The 19,232-nt window shown below is 36.5% G+C and overlaps 1 protein-coding gene across 1 annotated transcript in view; it reads right to left on the minus strand.

Annotated features, from left to right (window-relative positions):
* Positions 1–19,232, minus strand: part of MUC19 (mucin 19, oligomeric) — a 157,878-nt gene that overhangs the window by 97,727 nt on the left and 40,919 nt on the right. Inside the window, 18 exon segments of the mRNA XM_053556581.1 lie at positions 580–705; positions 2,369–2,525; positions 2,598–2,837; positions 3,696–3,890; positions 3,985–4,089; positions 5,146–5,284; positions 5,797–5,948; positions 6,150–6,250; positions 6,350–6,402; positions 8,516–8,762; positions 10,091–10,217; positions 10,927–11,021; positions 12,821–12,970; positions 14,163–14,300; positions 14,472–14,556; positions 15,224–15,316; positions 16,487–16,622; positions 18,671–18,794. Coding sequence (XP_053412556.1) covers positions 580–705; positions 2,369–2,525; positions 2,598–2,837; positions 3,696–3,890; positions 3,985–4,089; positions 5,146–5,284; positions 5,797–5,948; positions 6,150–6,250; positions 6,350–6,402; positions 8,516–8,762; positions 10,091–10,217; positions 10,927–11,021; positions 12,821–12,970; positions 14,163–14,300; positions 14,472–14,556; positions 15,224–15,316; positions 16,487–16,622; positions 18,671–18,794 — 2,463 coding nt within the window.

A 19,232-nucleotide genomic window follows, 5' to 3' on the forward strand; every position in this document is an offset into this window, starting at 1 on the left:
TTATTGCAGCCCAATTCATAATTGCTAAGTCATGGAAAAAGCTCAAGTGCCCATCGATCCACGAATGGATTAATAAATTGTGGTATATGTACACCATGGAATATTATGCAGCCTTAAAGAAAGGTGGAGACTTTACCTCTTTCATGTTTACATAGATGGAGCTGGAACATATTCTTCTTAGTAAAGTATCTTAAGAATGGAAGAGAAAGTATCCAATGTACTCAGCCCTACTATGAAACTAATTTAGGGTTTTCACATGAAAGCTATAACCCAGTTATAAACTAAGAATAGGGGGAAGGGAGAAAGGGAAGGGAGGGAGGGGGAAGGTGGGCAGAGGGAGGGTGATTGGTGGGATTACACCTGCGGTGCATCTTACAAGGGTATATGTGAAACTTAGTAAATGTAGAATGTAAATGTCTTAACACAATAACTAAGAAAATGCCAGGAAGGCTATGTTAACCAGTGTGATGAAAATGTGTCAGACTGTTTATAAAACCAGTGTATGGTGCCCCATGATTGCATTAATGTACACAGCTATGATTTAATAAAAAAAAAAAAGAAAGAAAAAACATGTGTTACCTTCTAAGAGTGAAGAAAATTTCTTGCCAATGACCTGATCTTTGCATGTTTTTGCAGTCACTGAACCACAAGGTTCATAATGCCAGCTGCATTCTCCAGGTGCATTGTAATAATCACAGTAGACAGCTGTAATTGCATTGTATCAAATTACTTTCATTCATTATATGACAATTTTCTCTTTTTTATGTACTTCTGATTTCATAAAATCCTCAAAATAGTTTTCTTGTGCTAATATATTTATCACATGCAGATGTTTGACACAGAAATATAAATTACTTTTATGTAAAATTGAAGGAAATACTGAGATGTGCTGGGGTGGATATTAAAATACATATTTGAACCTTTATTTTACAATTCAGCTTGAGCATTTGTCAGAGCTGGTAATGAGTTCATAGCTCTATTACACAATTCATTTTTCTCTGCTGAACCTTTTTAATCTTATACAGCTTTTATCGTTTCTCTATTTTTCTTGACTTTTCAAAATTAGTCCGATGGTATAATTTTTTCTTTTTGGAACATGGAGATCTGATCACTACTGAAAAATCTATGTAATTATTCTCAAGAATCTTGTTTATTGGGTCTTTTGATTACACTTGTATAGTATATGGTTTTCTTGTTCTCCATGAACATCAAGTCTACTGGTCTACGTAGAAGGTCAGTCATATTTGTATGATAGCTAAAAATACTGGTCACATTTATAAGTGATTTTAGAGAGACAACACTATAGTTTTTATTTTACATTAATATGGGGGTACATACAATTAGATTACATAGTTTGCTTTTATAAGGTTAAGTGCAGGTTACAGATGTCCCCTCACCCAGGAAGGTGACAATTTTCACCTTTCATGTTCCAAGGCATTGTAAAAAGGGATTTTGGACAGTATCAACAAACAGACCTAAAGTATATCATTCTGTCCTATCAAAGTGGCTTTACCTAAATGACCACATAAGCCAAAATAGCTCACGAAAAAGAGGGACAATATGAACTTAAAGAAATTTTCCTTTGACATCTCACACCAAGGTTATTTTGAGGTGGAAAGGTAAGCAGTGATTTTCCCGTCTGGAGATATTTTAAGTCATAGTCTGGATTCATGGTTTTAATGTTGGAACTTAAATTGGAAAACTACATCTCTCAGAAAACTAAAATTTTAACATGTATACAATAACAATTTCTAAGTCAGCTAACTGAAGATGTCTACGTAACACAAGGCTCTGCATGGTAAACAGAAATAAATGAGTGTTCTACTTCACCACTTACCATTTGTCACTATTCCCTCATCATACCTGGTTTAGAAGGAAAAGAGTTTTTCTATGAAAAGTCAACACATTTCATAAAATTCAAGACTCAGTTTACACTGACTTTCCAGTTCATCTTCACTAGGGTTCTATCATATAAAAGTTTTCAAGGAAACATAACATGTGAGAACTTTAAAAACAAATACGTGACGTAAGGGCTGAAGGCTATTAGAATATGCTAAGTTCAAGAACATGCCAAACAGTTCATTGTTCATCTGAGTATCAAGGAGAAATATTCTCCATCGGTATTCAATTCTTTCCCCTGTGAAGACAGGAATTTCTGAAACTAAACGTGCACTGGAAGAAGTGCTGCGCCAGGTGCTGTATTTTTTAATTTGGTGTCTTTCACATCATAAACAAAAATATTAACACATTTTGAAACCTTTCTCGGTACAAGAATATGTGTTTTATAGAAAACAGGAGAGGAAGACTGATTGCCTAGCAAAACAATTCTCTCTAATTATATATGCAACAACATATGGAAGTCACTTACGGCACATATTTGGTTTTCTCCAGGAGACACAGACCCCAACTGCACTGCACGCCTCTGCGTACATAGCCACAGCGGTGCAGAATCCCAGGTACTTCCCCTCCATGTCACACGCACAGGCCTCTTCGATGCATGCGTCATAGTAAGCACTCGGGTCCACCTAGGGAGAGCACAACACGTGAGTCTCTGGGGGAAAACCCTGTGTGAGAGATTGTTTTCAGAACAGTGCGACCTTGTTGTGGCAGTCTCTGAAGGTGCTGTCTCTGATGATCTCGCATTTCCGCACAGCCCAGGCTTTACAATACGGGTTTGAGTCACATGGGAAACTCTGAGTCACTGTGTCTGAGCATTCTTGGCTTGTTTTCCAACTATTTCCAAATTCCAGGGCTCCAGCAGCTACTGACGAGTATCTTGTTGTAAAATCATCCTTGAGATCACCGTTGTTATTTCCACAAAGACCACACACTTTGCCCTACATGGATCATAAAGAGAAATTTTAAAATGAGTTATCCTAGGACATTGTGATAGACAGATAGATAGATAGATAGATAGATAGATAGATAGATAGATAGATAGATAGATAGATAGATGTCATGATTATGTGTATGGTATGATGAAGATGTTTTATATTCCATATTTTGGAAGAAAACCAGAATTTGTGGATAAGATTCCTCTCCTATTAAAGGTCTCGCATTCATACAATAATCTAGTATCAAGTAGCATAAATACCTTAAGATCCAAAAATAATCATATTTGCTAGCTTCAAATTACACATGAGCACTCTCTTAAGTTCTTAGAATATCCACTCCAAGGAACACATTTAATTCCAAGGATACCAACCACCTCAAAATCATACTATATGATAATCTCAAGGAACTTAATATGGTTAAAAGAGATGCCTCAAGTTGATTGTATTGACACTTTACCAGAGTTGATTGTCTTTGATGACATTGCATAGTTCATAAAATTGATGAGAGGTAGAAGACTTATTACTATAGAAGAGACCCTCCCGTCCTCTCTCACTCCACCTGTTAGAGCAGGGGATCTCAACTTTCCTAATGCCGTGTTCCTCGTGTGGTGGTGACCCCCAACAATAAAATTATCTTCGTTGCTACTTCATAACTGTAATTTTGCTACTGTTATGAATTTTAATGTAAATATCTGATATGCAGGAAGGTCTTAGGCGACCCCTGTGAAAGGGTCATTTGACCCCCAAAGGGGTCACGACCCACAGGGTGAGAACAGCTGTGTTAGAGAATAGTTGTCTCTAATTTTTAGTAACAGAAATGACTTTGCTTGTCCATTTTCCCCCATTCAGTGATATACATACATTCCAGCTTGGATCCAGCATCACAGACAGTCTTGTATTTTTGTCCCAAATCACAATTATTCCGTTTAGAAACTTCACAATCAAGTACAGGCCCACGGTGTGTATGGAGTACGCATTTGCATTGAGTTCACATTCCTTACTTTCTGTGGTTTTGACTGCCGTTACTTTGCCATCTTGCAAGACAACATTCTGATCCTGTAAATTAAAGAATTACAGAATTACAGCAATGGTTTTATTCAACTGCTCATAACTTGAGCAAAAAAGTAAATAAAGGGAAGTAACACCATACCTGAAAGGCAACTATGATTTTTCTTGAACATGTAAGTCCATCCTCACAGCATGGGACACTCTCAGTTAAAATGCGAAATGTGCCATTTTCACCACCACAATAATCCTTCAAAATTAAATTATGAGAATAGTTTATGAATATCGGAGAAACAGAACTCAACCGCAATAGTATGTCAGACAAATATTCCTACAGAGAATATCTGCCTTAAACTCAAAAAATCACCATATGCTATGTTCTGGAATTTCCAAGAGACAGACGTTTCACTGCATTTATGGGTAAGTAGCTTTGGCCAAGTCTGATCTAGTTAACTTGCTTTGACTCAGCCTTGTTCCTGTTACTTCTACACAAGTTTAGAATCATGCCACAGGTACATAAATATTTACATTATCTATGTTTGTAATCACTGATTCATTTTTAGCATCTGTGAATAGCTAGTAAGTAAATGTAGTTTATTTTCTTTAGAGACTCATATAAAACTTGATATTTAATCAAAATGAATCCATAAATATAAAACAATCCAAATTTCACCCCTTAAATGTTACCCTTAGGGGATGGCTTAGCTGTATGTAACAAGCATGAACTCTGGGACCACACAGGTCTAGGTTTGAATATAATATTTTCTAGGTAGTAGCTAAAGTTGCTTAACCTCTCTTGAACCTCAATGTCTATAGCTGCCTCGTAGTAATGACAATACCAAGTCTTAAAGTATTGCAATTATTAAACTCAATCAATAATATAAGTTCGGTTGGCAAAGAAGCACTCATAAAATGGTAGCTGTCAATTCTGCTGCTCGCAGTGCTGTTAGGATAATAATACCCAACACTTAGTGAGCCTTAATATGTACTCTAATGTGGGCTCAAGTTTGGTTTCAAGTAAGGGCTATTTTCATGCCTGTTTTACAAACACAGGGACTGAGACACTGAGAGGTGAAGGAACATGCTTTAAGTCACACATCTGATAAACGGAGCCAGCACTGGAATCCAGTCCTCACCTCTAGATCAGCATTACATGGTGTAATATTTTACTGCCTTCTAGAAATGTACAAGGACTCTTTTTAACACAGCTGCTATTTTGGAAAATAAAATTCTTCAGAACTCATTTACAAATGAATAATTAAGAACTATGGAAATACCGTGAAAAAAAAAATGCACTCATAATTACCTCAAGAAATGAATACTGACAGAGACCATCAAAGCTGTAACTTCTCCCATCAAAAGTTCTAACATGACCCTCCCCGTAGATGTGGCAGGTGGTTTGACATTCATTTTGGGTACAACTCCAAGACCCTTTTATGCAAGTACTGAAAGGAAAAGATGAGAGTGTGGTAGTTACATTACACCGGGATTCATTCTCTCACGTTGCTTTTATACAGAAGCACAGACAATGTCTCATGTTGATTTAAATTTTGCACTGGTCTGCATTATAATGTATAATATTCATCTACATGATACCATATAAAGTTTCTATTTTTATTTTTTAATTATTTTCCTTTCAATAGATTTAGGGAGTGCAAAAGTTTTTTTTGTTACATGGAGGAATTAGATAATGCTAAAGGCAGGGCTCTGAGTGTAGCTATCACCAGGACAGTACACGTTGTACCTGACAGCCCATATTGCAGTTGTGTTCATTGTCATGTATTATATTTATTGTGCAATATGCTCTACGAATCTAAAAAAAAAATTTTTTTTTCTAACTACATTTGATCCTTTTTTTTTTCCCCAATTATCCCAAAGTTGACTTCTTTTCCGTGAAGACAGGCTGCATATTTTCTAATATCCAAAACAAACAAAACAGTAATCCTTTGTTAAGCACCATTCATTGCAGCCAACTGAAGTGACGCTTCCTTGGTCATATTCTCGTTCACCAAAAGAGCATGGGCAGTCTTCAGGGAAGACACACTGCCCTTTAGAATTTCGAACCATTCCTTCTGGACAGTAGCACCCGCGCTTGCAAGGCAAGTCCTCCTACAAGAAGAAATACAACATATACTCCCTGAAAAACTAACGATATCACATTATCAGCATTGATTTAAATACAAAAATATGCAAAATATACATTTGGAGTCAACATTTGACAAACGAAAATGATACGAAAGTGCTCCTTTCCTTATGCCCTGAAATGATTAAAAGTTTTCAAAACCTAAACCCGAATACTGTGTCACTTACACCAAAAGTAGGTATGTTTCGAGTGCTACATGTTCTTTCTATTCTTCTCTGGGCCTTGGGATCGCTGCAGTCCACATACTCAGCCCCTCCAGAACAGTTTTCTGAGATTAGAGGAAATTATTGTTAATCGAGGGGCTACTGATCTGTGTATTTCAGCCAAAGTAGATATGTTAAAGTTGCACCATGAGCTCCACACTTACGTAGGGTTAAATCAATGGGAGTCTGGCACAGAAGAATTCCATCCCGACAGACGCTGGAAATAAAATTATACATGTCAACATCAAATTGCAAGGATGATTGAGACATAGTCCCCAGAAGATGCACAAGAGATATAAAGTATAAGACACAGTTTGTAAGTCCTGTAGGAATGTACAAACAAGGTTCGATGGACACCAGAGGAAACTTCCTGAAGAGGATGGCCAGATCTTGATTGGAAAATATTCGGCTCAGCGCCTGTAGCTCAGCAGTTAGGGCGACAGCCACATACCCAGGGCCTGGTGGGTTCGAATAGGGCCCAGGACTGCCAAACAACAATGAAAACTACAGCAAAAAAATAGCTTGGCACTGTGGCGGGTGCCTTGTAGTCCTAGCTACTTGGAAGGCTGAGACAAGAGAGGTTGCTGTGAGCTGTGACACCCCAGCACTCTACTGAGGGTGACACACTGAGACTGTGTCTCAAAAAAAAAAAAAAGAAAGATTCAACAGAGACTGCTGTTAAGATGAAAAACTGTGAGGCAGGAAAGAACACAATAATTTTGATGACTTCAACGTGTCACTCTTGGATAGAATTCACAGTAGGGAGATGTGGTGTAGGGAGGTCAGGACCAGATTTTGGATGGATTTAAATGACTTGCAACTTTGTTTCTATTCTTCAGGCAACTTTCAGCCACACAAGTTTCTGAGCAGGGAGGTGGCGCTTCAGAATAATGCTCTAGGTCAGACACTGTGGCTTCAGCACAGGAAATGGGAGACAGAGAGAGACAGAACCACCACCAACCAAGGAGCCATCACAGTAGTGCCAGCAAGTACTGATGGACAAGATATGAAGTAGGGGGTGATGAAAAGAACCATCACGTAGAGGCGTAAGATTCATTAAAAAGCGAATCTATTGATTCTTTCACCACTACAGAGGATCAACGAAATGTTCACGGGCTCTGATGGAAATGGGTTATCTATGCTTTCCTTTCAAATAGCCAAGAAAAATATACCGTATTGCTAAATGATAGAGCCATGAAACTGAAGAGGGCAGGCATAGCCAAAGTATTTAGGATGGGTACTTCATTTGCAGTCATGTTGGCAAGAATTCCTACATCTGTCTATGGAACTAGATATGTGGTTACTTTGCTCCAAATTGCAGAAATCACAGCTTCCTCAACATTACAAGATAGTCAAAATTATTTCAATTCTTCAGGAATTAAATCTAAATTCTTGGGTATGGCCTGGCCTCTGTTTATGTTTCTAGCCCAATCTTATGCTCAGAAACCCACTTGTATAAATCTTTTTCCAAACATTTTCTATATTCATTCATTGTGTTTACATTACAGGGAATCATCCTACACATCTCAATTTTGTCATGAAAATGATTCATACCTGAGGACAATCCAAATGCCAGTCTCCTCTTGGAAATTTTCCTTAATTTCCTTAGTAGTGACTGGCCCCTCTGGTACCATGTTATTGTATATAAACCTCCTTTTAATGGTCATCCTGCTTATTCTGGGGACCCAAGACAATGTTTATTCATCTTTGTAACTCCACCACTTAGTACAAGGCCTGGCACACGGTAGGTACTTAGTAAGTGTTTATTGACTTGTGACGGCTGAGACATAACAAGAAAGCATTGTCTGAATAGAAATCATTTTGTATTTTCTAAATATAGGAGTGGGCAGAATATTTTTTACATGTTTCAAACTAAATAGGATGGAGTGGGCGGCACCTGTGGCTCAGTGGGTAGGGCGCCAGCCACATGTACTGAGAGTGGTGGGTTCGAACCCCATTCCAGCCAAACTGAAAAAAAAAAAAAATAGCTGGGTGTTGTGGTCGGAGCCTATAGTCCCAAATACTCAGGGGGCTTAGGCAAGAGAATCGCCTAAGCCCCAGAGTTGGAGGTTGCTAAGGGTTGTGATGACACAGCACTCTACCGAGGGTGATAAAGTGAGATTGTCTCTATAAAAAATAAATAAATAAATAGGATGGAGAGTGAACACCTTCCAGAAGAAAAGAGATAATAACTAACTTGGACAAGACATAAAACATACTACATACAGAAAAGCCTAAAGAAGGCTTCATTCCAGTAAAAGACCAATTCTTTGAAATGGACCTAGTACCCTGATTTAAGAGTCATAACAAGATACATGCAGCCTCCCTACCATTTGTTATCATTAATGTGGATGAGTTTGCCAGGTTGCATGACTTCGTCATTTAGGTAGCAGTCACACTGAGATTTCAAAACACAGTTTCCTTCATTATTCTGGTACATTCCATCAGGGCAGGTGCATCCGTCCACTGGAACATCTTCTACATCACAGCTCCTATCTCTCTCCGACAAGGATCGGCAGGAACTATTGCAGGCTTTTACATTGTATTTGAAAACTAGGCCACTCGGACAAGAGTGTTCTGTTGGTACAGAGACAAAAAAAAATAATGAATACATATGTACATATATTTCTTCATAGTGGTGGGGAACCCGAGAGCTTCTGATTTAGAGATCGTCCTTTTATAAGAACCAAAGGAGGCAAGAAAAATTTTATCTTTCTCTGCTTTACCCCTTTTAATAAGAGTATTTGTTACAAAAAATTTGGATTATGTCAAAAGGCCACAGTGAAAGACCAGGAAGGCCACAAATTTCCTTAAGGCTACAGGTTCCCCACCCCTAATTGAAGCAGCAAAATGGGAAGCATGAAGTGTATATATCTGAGGACCTACACTTAGTGAAAAGGGTGGACAGATGGGGAGCAGAAAGGTACCCCCCAATTTCTATGTCTTGGGAATAGCCTGGGTCAGAAGGGTCGGGGATTCTTTCAAAGAGCATGTACAATAATAGAAATATAACACCAGGTACAGAATCAGTGGTTGGAACTTATGGGGCCCCCTTTTTAGCCTTGGAATGATGAGATACCATTAACTTGTCATGATAAGGTTAGTTTGATTTGTTTTTTGTTTGTTTTGTAGATGACCCTGGTTTCTCTGTGGAAAATGGATTAGAGGTATAGTGAATAGTGAAGAAAGTTATTGTACAGTAGGTACAGTAAATAGTGAAGAAAGTTATTGTAATCCCCCAGGAGGAAAGAAAAATGGTTGTTTATTGACCTATGTTGGCAGTGATAGAAATGGAGAGAGGTGGGAATGGATTTGAGAGATCTGGAAAGTGAACTTGACAGATATTATTGTTAACTGAATAGGGGCTATGAAGACTTAAGTATGATTTATAAGAGATTGTTGCTACAAAGGTTGTCGGTTTTAGTAAGTCAAGTATTTTATGAAGTCATATTCAAATAGTGCAATAAATATTTTAAAAGAAAGCGGGTTTTATAAATATGACAGTTGAGCCCTTAATTTATGGGCTTATTTTTTAGTTTTCCTCAAAATAAATTATTAGTATTAGAATATCATTCACAAATGCATTAGCAGTCAAAGTATTTTTTAGTTTTCAGCCTACGATAATTGAACATAAATGTATACTTACATATGAATACCTATATATTCTTTTCTTGTTTATACATATGTGAATATATTAAATCAAGATAAAAGAAATGAATCATGAAGTAAAAAATAAGGATTTCTTAAGAATTAAATTTAAAAAACAGGAAAAAAATCATCTTTGAAAGAACCAGGTACAAATTTGTAAATACATGTGCCTAAACCGCCCCCCCCCACACACACACACAAGACTACGGTGAAACTGAGAAGGCAGCGGAGTTCCCTGAAACCTCCATTCTGCTTACCACACCGTCCTGTTCTCCATCCCACTATGTAGGTCTCCTTCTCAGCACACGCTTTCACGTAGTTTCCTAAAATTGTACACAGGCAATCTTGACTGCTTTCACAAGAGCAAGTGTATTTTTTGCATTCCTTTAAAATAAGAAACACATTTATATTGCATTACGAAACTATTACAAACAAGTAAGTTGGATATACTAACTCAGTTCATAACCATTTCTCTACCCTGAAAAAAAGTCTTAACTTTGAAACCATTGTAAATCGTTTTTAAATGTTCAAAATAACAAATGAATTGCATTTGTTGAAAAACTTACAAAAGACAGAAAGTGAAAAAAATCAAGATTTTTCTCATTTGGGGTTATTTTCCAGTGCTTTTTTTTTTTTTAAGTTGGTATAGCTAACACGTGAATAAATTAGTGGACTCTAATGTTAAATTAAGCATATACTACTTCAATCTACGGGCAATGGCTGTTTGACACATTTAATGTCTACGTACTCTTGTCAATATCAGCAAAGTACATGTATTTCTTTTCTTTTTTTTTTTTTTTGTAGAGACAGAGTCTCACTTTATGGCCCTCGGTAGAGTGCCGTGGCCTCACACAGCTCACAGCAACTCCAACTCCTGGGCTTAGGCGATTCTCCTGCCTCAGCCTCCCAAGTAGCTGGGATTACAGGCACCCGCCACAACGCCCGGCTATTTTTTGGTTGCAGTTTGGCTGGGGCCGGGCTTGAACCCACCACCCTCGGCATATGGGGCCGGCGCCCTACCCGCTGAGCCACAGGCGCCGCCCAAGTACATGTATTTCTTAAAAGGAGTTGTCAATGTTAGACCTTCACGCACCTCGTGATAGGATTTAGGATTTACAATTGGATGGCAGGAAGCAAAAGGCCCACTGGAATCCAGAAGAATCCCACAGTTCTTTTCAGCAAACTTTTCTGTAAAGAAATTAATGTGCCCAAACTTAGTCACAATAACATCACAAATTTTTAATTAAAAGGAAAGATGTAACTTTTTAACAAAATTTTGTGTTTGTCAAAACAATCTTAAAGTGTTTTGCTGTAATAAATCTAATTTGTTGTCACGGTATACAAATGTAATTAAAAACATCTTATACTAAGAGATAGTCTTTAATAGTTTTAGATTTTTGTAGCAAATCAATTAATCTTTCTTTGAAATGCATTTTTATATAAAAATGGGGATAAGGGGACTGATTATATCTTTAGGTGACTTTTAACTTTAAAATATATATTTATGGCTAAATTGTGACAAGTTGGTAAATAAAGTAGCCACAAGACCCCCACCGCATCAGCCTAGAAAGTCATATCAATTTTTCCAAAGGTCAGGCGTAAGGACAGCCAGGATCACTAACTGAAATATACTAATGTTACGTTTTTTTAAGTATTAAATTGGTATTTGGTTTATGAATAACTAGCCTAATTTTGACTTCTCAAAAAATAAAATTCATAAAAATAGTATTTGCTCAGCAATCTTTCACTTAATCATTTTTGGCAGTAAAGGAAACTAAATCTAGTTATTTCTAAAATTTTGACAAATTGGTAACCAGGTATCATCACTTTTTTATGTATAAAATTACTAAAAATTAATTAAGTGCAGTGTCATTTTCTGTATTTAAAATTTAATTTAATTGATTCATATACCTCTCCAAAGTGATGGTGTATAATCTGCTTAAAATAAATGGGGTTGGTTATAAGACATATATCTTTTTGTCTATTCTCATTTAAAGTGTTTTCATTGCAGCACCCCCAAACAAAATACACATGGCAATCAAAACCCTGAAATATGTATTACCATATTTACGTTAAAGCTTCTGCCCACTCATTTTATAAATAGAACTCAATAGATAAAGATTTCAACAGGAATTGCTTCAGTAATTTAAAAATATTATCATAAACAGATCAGACTGTTTGAAATATGTGGATTGACAAACAACCAATTAACACTCCAATATAAGCCAATAGCTTGCATTGTATTTTTTATTTATGAAGAAGCAATATAAAATAAAGCATTCCTTAATATCAACAACACTAGAGGAATAATCAAAGCACAGCTTGGATTGCAACTTTATCTATAATCCTTATTAAATATCCCCTCTCTGCACTCCACTATCAACGTCCACATTAAAGGGATAAAAACTCCACTCATGTCTTTTGTGCGTCTTTGTGAAAATAAATTGAATGATGTGAGGCTTTTGATAAGCTTAAACATAAGCCGCACGATACTAGTGAAAGCTTTAATTAATGGGATCTATATTCGGGGCTTGGTGTTACTTTTATATATATGATAGCAGCGGTTAGGACACTTGGACATAGCTACAGCTTTGTTATCAGGTGGCTGCAGCAGATTGGATGAGCCTTGCTACTTGAGCCAATGATCATTTTTACAACTAAATTAAGGGAGGGAAAAATAAGAAACTAGATGATCTCCAAAGTTTCCTCTGACCTTATTGTTATATAATTATGGAGAAAACTGTATAAGAATGGAAAAAGTAAATCTGGAAAAAGACAACCGAGGTGAGTCCCCAATGAAAGGTGTTTTCCAGGATGTGGTCAGCCAGCCACATTGCTTCTGTCCTGTTTGCTCTAAAATTGGGACGGTGCAAAAAACACTAGTGAAAATCAGGATCATCTGATACGTTCGTGATATTACCAGAATAAGTACCTAACTCCTAGCAAGAAATATTTAACTAAAGTGTTTGACAGTCATTTAAGATTACCTTTTTCGATACTGATACATGAAGTGGGGTTTCCTTTAGGGCAGGACGCCATTTCCCAAGAACTAGCAAATGCCTGAGATGTCTTCTCCAATATATTCTGGCTGGACATGAAATCATCCTCTGCTTTGTTGTTGTAGGAACCACAGAGTCCTGTATAATAACATAGAACAAAGCTTGACATCGCCTCTCCTACTCAACTTTTTTGGATACATATCCCTACTTCATATTCATTCAGTTCTTTGTAATAAATCAGAACCTATGAAAGCTACTGAGATACGTCATAGTCTTTGTGCATAGAAGTAAGATTTTATGACACTTAGGATTTCATTCCAATTCCAGGAGCACTGAAACACAATTTGATTTGTCATGAATACTGTGTTTTTCCTGTTTGTCACCGTTAGTCTGTCTCCTTTGACAAGTAGGAGGAAGCATGCTGAAAAGTAGGAATTTATGACTCAATGCACATGGTTGAATCATGTTAAGTGCTATGTACCTTTCTTACTTGGACCCTTCTGACCCATGAGTTACATGTTTCCCTGTATGCAAACATATTACCTTCTCAAGTGTATTGTAAAAGTTTGTGCCCTTTATAAAATTAGCAGCTCTTTGTGGAATTTGTCATAATTGTTTTGTTTGTTCTGTTCAACATCCATGGCTGTATGTAAGAACTGATTTCTATGACAGAAAACCTCCATGAAGGGTATGACCACCGTAAACTATCAGAAAAAATAATTGGGTTGCTTGATCTTAGGAGTTGAAGACCAGCCTGAGCAAGAGCAAGACCCTGTCTCTACTAAAAAATAGAAAATCTAGCAGGTAGTGGTGGCACACACCTGTAGTGCCAGCTACTTGGCAGGCTGAGGCAGGAAGATTGCTCAAGCCCAAGAGTTTGAGGTTACCATCATCTAGGGTGCCATGATACTCTACCCAGAGTGACAGAGTGAGACTTTGTCTCAAAAAAAAAAAAAGTAATAGTCCAGCTTATACTTGAAATACGATTTTCAGAAGATTCATATCTCTAATTTTTAATCATCTACAGTTCAAAGCCCCAGTGATATACACTAGCAAAGAGATATGTTGACATATTATCAAATCTCATTTAAACCAAAACCTTAATTCAAAACATTTTAAGTGCTTAAATTGTTTAAACCCTTTAAAAAATATTTTTTTAAATAAATAGTATCTGCAAAGCAAGCTGGAATTATTTTATTATAATGTGGAAGGGAAGATTACGTCAAAATGCTTTACTTGTTTAGTGTTATTAATTGAGGAACAATTGAAATTATCACAAATGATGGTCCCATTAGAACTTTGGGAATAAAAATATATACAGAGGACTTACCTACAGTGTCTGTAAATTGATTGGGTGGCATAGAAACATATAATTGCATCACAGGAACGATTTGTATTTGCATTTTTACATGACAGTATGTTTCCACTTGAAGATATGAGGAAGATGCATTGAAGATCTGTATTTTATCTGTTAAAATAATTATTAACATTAATAACAACTAGTATGTTCAGCATTTGCACTTTTTTAAAGTGCTTTAACATCTTAATATCTGTTAAGAAAGCAGATACATATAATACCTTTAAAAATTGAATCAGTGACTATATCTTAGTTATTTTAAAATGCTGTTATTAAACTTACCTGAATAATAATAACCTTGATTTCTGATCTTGTCATTTGTGACTGTTCCATCACTGTTGAAGATGTATTTGTCAACTGAAACAGACTGATATTTAAAACACGTTGTTAGTTCATACCAATTTACAGTATTAATTTTTAATGTAACATATGAACCTGAATTTTTGTGCCATGAAATGTGTTCATTTCATTGAATTAGTTTATAAATATCTAAAACGGATGATTTTAAATCTTTTCTAATATTTTCCTTCCTTGCTTCTCATACCAACTCTGTCTAGCAGATGTTCAAGGAAACTTTATTCCCAAGTATTAGGTGCAGAACCTAAAACCCAAGAAGGTAAGCTGGGTTTCTAAATGTCTAGGTTCTTTCTAAAGGTAAGTGCCAAAGTCCAGGCTAGTTGTCCCTCCTTCCCTTTTAGCTCTATTTTTACTTATGATGTTGGTTCCAAACACTAACACTCTGAACAAAAGTCATTGCCTTTCTCCTTCAATGATCCACAAAGTTTAACCATTCAGTGAACACTATGCAGATTGACCTGCAATTAGCACATTAATCATGCAGCTACGATAATGTTGATAGACTTGAGGATCTTGGGACTAACCAGCTCTTCCAGAGACTCAAGGTTCTCTTTGCAGAGTTACTTATGTTTTTAATGTACATGCAAAGCTTCTCTTCCTCAACTTAAAAATTTGGAATTTATGAAATAATTGATATAATTTGACTCTGAATCAACCTTAGATAGCTGATTACTTACAGAATTCAAGAGAAGTGTAACACTTTTTAAGCATGTTCCCATCTGACCACTTGGACATGGGCGAAGTTCGACACTAACAGACCAATCTTTATCCTGGTAAAGGAAAGCATTTCATTAAAATGTTATTTAAAATGTAGGATTCTGTGATTCATTTACAACACAAGTTTGAACTTTTGAGTATGAACCATTTCTACACATACTCTGCGTGTTGGTTTTCATAGTCATCATTTTTTCCTTGCATCTTTACTTTTTGTCTTCCCCTCCAAGGGCACTGTGCTACCTTCTAGGGACTAGTAGGAATTAGAGGTAGCCCAGCTTGTTTATCCTCTGAACTGTCCACAATGTCTGTTTAAATCCAATGCGAGAGGTATTGACTTTGCACAAAGATAACTCATGTCAAACACTGGTTTCCGGTTCTCATTTCAAACTCTAAAATTCTCTAATCTGCAAGAAGCAAACGTTCCATATGCTTTGGCATTTTTCTCTCTTGCTTTCCCTACCCCCTATTCTGATAGTTTAAGAGAGCAGCATAAAAAGAAGGTAAGGTGAACCGTGTCAGTGGATAATCAGGAAGGTTTATTTTAGCATCCTGACTTTTGGTGGCAGCAGCTACATTTTGCAGCTTACTGGATATTAACAGCATCTCTCACTTCAGGATTCAAACCTTCTGCTCATGGTCATTTCCCACCAGGACAATTAAATGCAATTGCTAATTCTCATGTTGACTAGTGACACAAGCTGCTAAATGGAATCAATCCTTCAATCCTTCATATCAATTCACATTAATAAAAATTTTAGTACTAACAAGAATTTAAATATAGGGATAGCCTCTATCATACTGGCACTATTGTATTATGTAAACCAAAAATAAATGTAAGAGAATTATGAAAGAGAAATATGCTTTATGGAATGGAAAATATTGTTGTAATTGAAGCAGTGGTGAACCCATGCAGAGGAGAATATAACAAAATAATTTTCCAATATATAGAGAGAATTATTTGTGAATAAAGAGGGTTTTATGTGTTAGGGTGCTTTTTTGCAATGAATTTCCAAGGCGTCCAGGTAATATTGATTTATTACTGATAAGTCATACTGTCAACACCAATATGTGACAGAAAACAGATACTGAAATTTATACCCATTAACTGGTGGGATCATTTCTTTAAATAGCAATTTAAGGTGAAGATGATTGTGTTTTAAACTGATTAAGAAATAGCTTGGTATCTATAGCAGTTTTCTCGAGTATTGTAGGCTATTACATACATGAATGGCCAAGAAGTCACAGTTTCCAGGATGGTTATATTTGATACCATCAAAGGTAGTAAGTGAACTCCCTTCCACCTTACATCTTCCAGGGCATAATGCTTCCGTGCAGGACCACTTTGCTTCTTGGCATGTGCTGTAAAAATTAAAATTCAACAGTTACATTAAAGGTAATCAATTGTGCTTCTCTCTGGTGAAAAAAATCACATTAAAAAATAATAATATTTGGTTAAGCTTTATCATTCTGTTGTCATTCCCCACTTAATATCTCAGCTCTGATAAAATCTCTCATTGATGGTGGGATCCTGGTATTTTAAAAGACTTGCATTCTAGGCCAGGCATGGTGGCTCATGCCCGTAATCTCAGCACTTTGGGAGACTGAGACAGGAGGCCCTTAAGGCCAGGAGTTCAAGAACAGCCTAGGCAATATAGTAAGATCCCATCTCAAAAAAAATTTTAATAATTAGCTAGATGTGGGGGCACACACCTGTAGTCCCAGCTGCTCAGGAAGCTAAGATGGGAGACCCTGTCACTTTTTACCAAAGGGGGGGAAGGAAGTCAGGAACTGACCCCACTGAAGCCGTAGCAGCTTTTGTACATCTGGTTAAGGTGGACAAGCAAGCGAGACAACCCAACACACGAAAAGTAAACTGTTGCATGTGGGTCAGTTCCTGACAGCCTCCCCAACATTGGTATGGGACTGTTATTAAAGATTTGAAAACAATTTTGAATTCTGTTGACTAAAATGATAACTTCACATGAATCAAACATTTAAAAACCATAAGCTGGATTTCAGGAGTTTGTTTAAATAGAACATATTTCATTAACAGTATTAAAACACCAGCTATAAGCCACATAGTAGACAGATCTGTCCAAAACTGTGCAGAGACGTTCAGATATTGAGGTTTTGAAATGTAGCTAGTTTACACTGAGATCTGCCACAAATACAAAATACACACAGATTTTGAAGAAAGAATGAAAAATTTATAAAATCTGTCATTTCATATTAATTTTACCTTGAAATAATATTTTGAAAATATTGGATTATACAAAATGCACAATTCTTTGCACTTGGCTTCCTTTTACTTCTTCAAAATGTGTCAACAAAAAATGTTTAATTATATACGTGGTCACATCTGTGGCCCACATTATATTTCTCTTGGACAGTGTTGTCATAGACATTTAATAAATTATAGTTATTGTTATTCATAGTCATTATGTTGTTACCAAAATAATAATTATTTTTATTTAGAGAAAAAATAATTCTTTTCACCTGGCCAGATATTGTTCTACAAGGACGTAACACATTTTTAGAAAAGTTCTTTGTACTCATGAAGAAAATTTGGAGTTTCAGAGAAAAACTATAATGAAAAATGGGGAAATCTCCCTGGTCCTTCTATTGTTGTTAAACTCAAAAGGAAGACTCAAGTTGACTGTTCAAGTAATAGAAAAGTAATCTGCTCTAACTTTCGGTGCATTAAAATTTAATCCAGATATTACTTATCTTCACCAATCTAGCTGCACAGAAAAATTATTTGAAATTATTATTATTATTTTTTGAAACAGTTTCACTATGTCGCCTTTGGTATAGTGCCATGGCGTCACAGCTCACAACCTCAAACTCTTGGGCTTAAGTGATTTTATTGCCTCAGTCTCCCGAGTAGCTGGGACCATAGGCGCCCACCACAACACCCAGCTATTCTTTGGTTGGGGTGTTCATTCTTGTTTATCAGACCCTGGCAGGGCTCGAACCCACCACCTTCAGTGTATGTGGCCAGCACCCTACTCACTGAACTATGGGCGCTGAGTCTATTTGAAATTATTTTACTGCACATTATTGACAGAGTCAGCATCATGGTACTTTCATTATTGAAAACAAACTCTTGTATTATACTTTGTTCTATTGCTGTGACTACCAAGTAGTTTATTCAAAACACTATTTTAGTTAGTGAATAACATTATTTTTAAAAGATATACAGAAAGCTCATAATTTTAATAAAATACAGAACAAGCCTTCTTCAAAATAAAAGGATATATTACTAACATCTGCAAGAGAATATGCAATGAGATTGCATTTTATTTCTGAAAATTTTAAGAGTTAGCTTAGTCTTTTCATGCAAATTAGATAAAAATGTTGGTGCTGCTTCAGCATCAATAAAATGTGAATGAGAAGTCCACACATACCACTGAGAGCCACAGGGGCCTTCTCGGACTTCTCCAGACTGATACACTTTTCCATTGGCTTCACAGGGACATTCAGCCTTCAACACACATTTTCCTTTCTGTCCAATATCATCCAATAGATAGCCTAGAATACGTTGTGTAAGGTTAATCTCAAAGTCATATAAACATCGGCAAATTATACAGCAGCGTTTTGTAAAATCACTTGAAACAGTTCTAGTGTAAAAACATGCACCGAAAATGGTAATTTGTTGTTAAATTACTCCTCATTTAGGAATTGGCGAGAGGGTAGACAACAGTTTTCTGAGCCTTAGTTACTGCTCCCACAAAGCACAGTCCTGTGGAGCTCAGTGTAGGACCAGACCAGAGAATATTTTATGGAACAACAGAGCCTGTAGAGATGGAAATACTCGCTGGCTTTAAAATTCACTCCAACCCTCCTCTGCAGTTTGCTAGGAGGAGAGATTAGGAACAGTTGAGTTATTGAAATGTCTTGTTACAAATAAGTCACCACTCTGACAAGAGTTGAGTCCCGCTTTGCTTTTGAACGTCAATACTCTCACAG

The sequence above is a fragment of the Nycticebus coucang genome, chromosome 12 (genome assembly GCF_027406575.1).
Source record: "Nycticebus coucang isolate mNycCou1 chromosome 12, mNycCou1.pri, whole genome shotgun sequence".
NCBI classification, from domain to species: domain Eukaryota; kingdom Metazoa; phylum Chordata; class Mammalia; order Primates; family Lorisidae; genus Nycticebus; species Nycticebus coucang.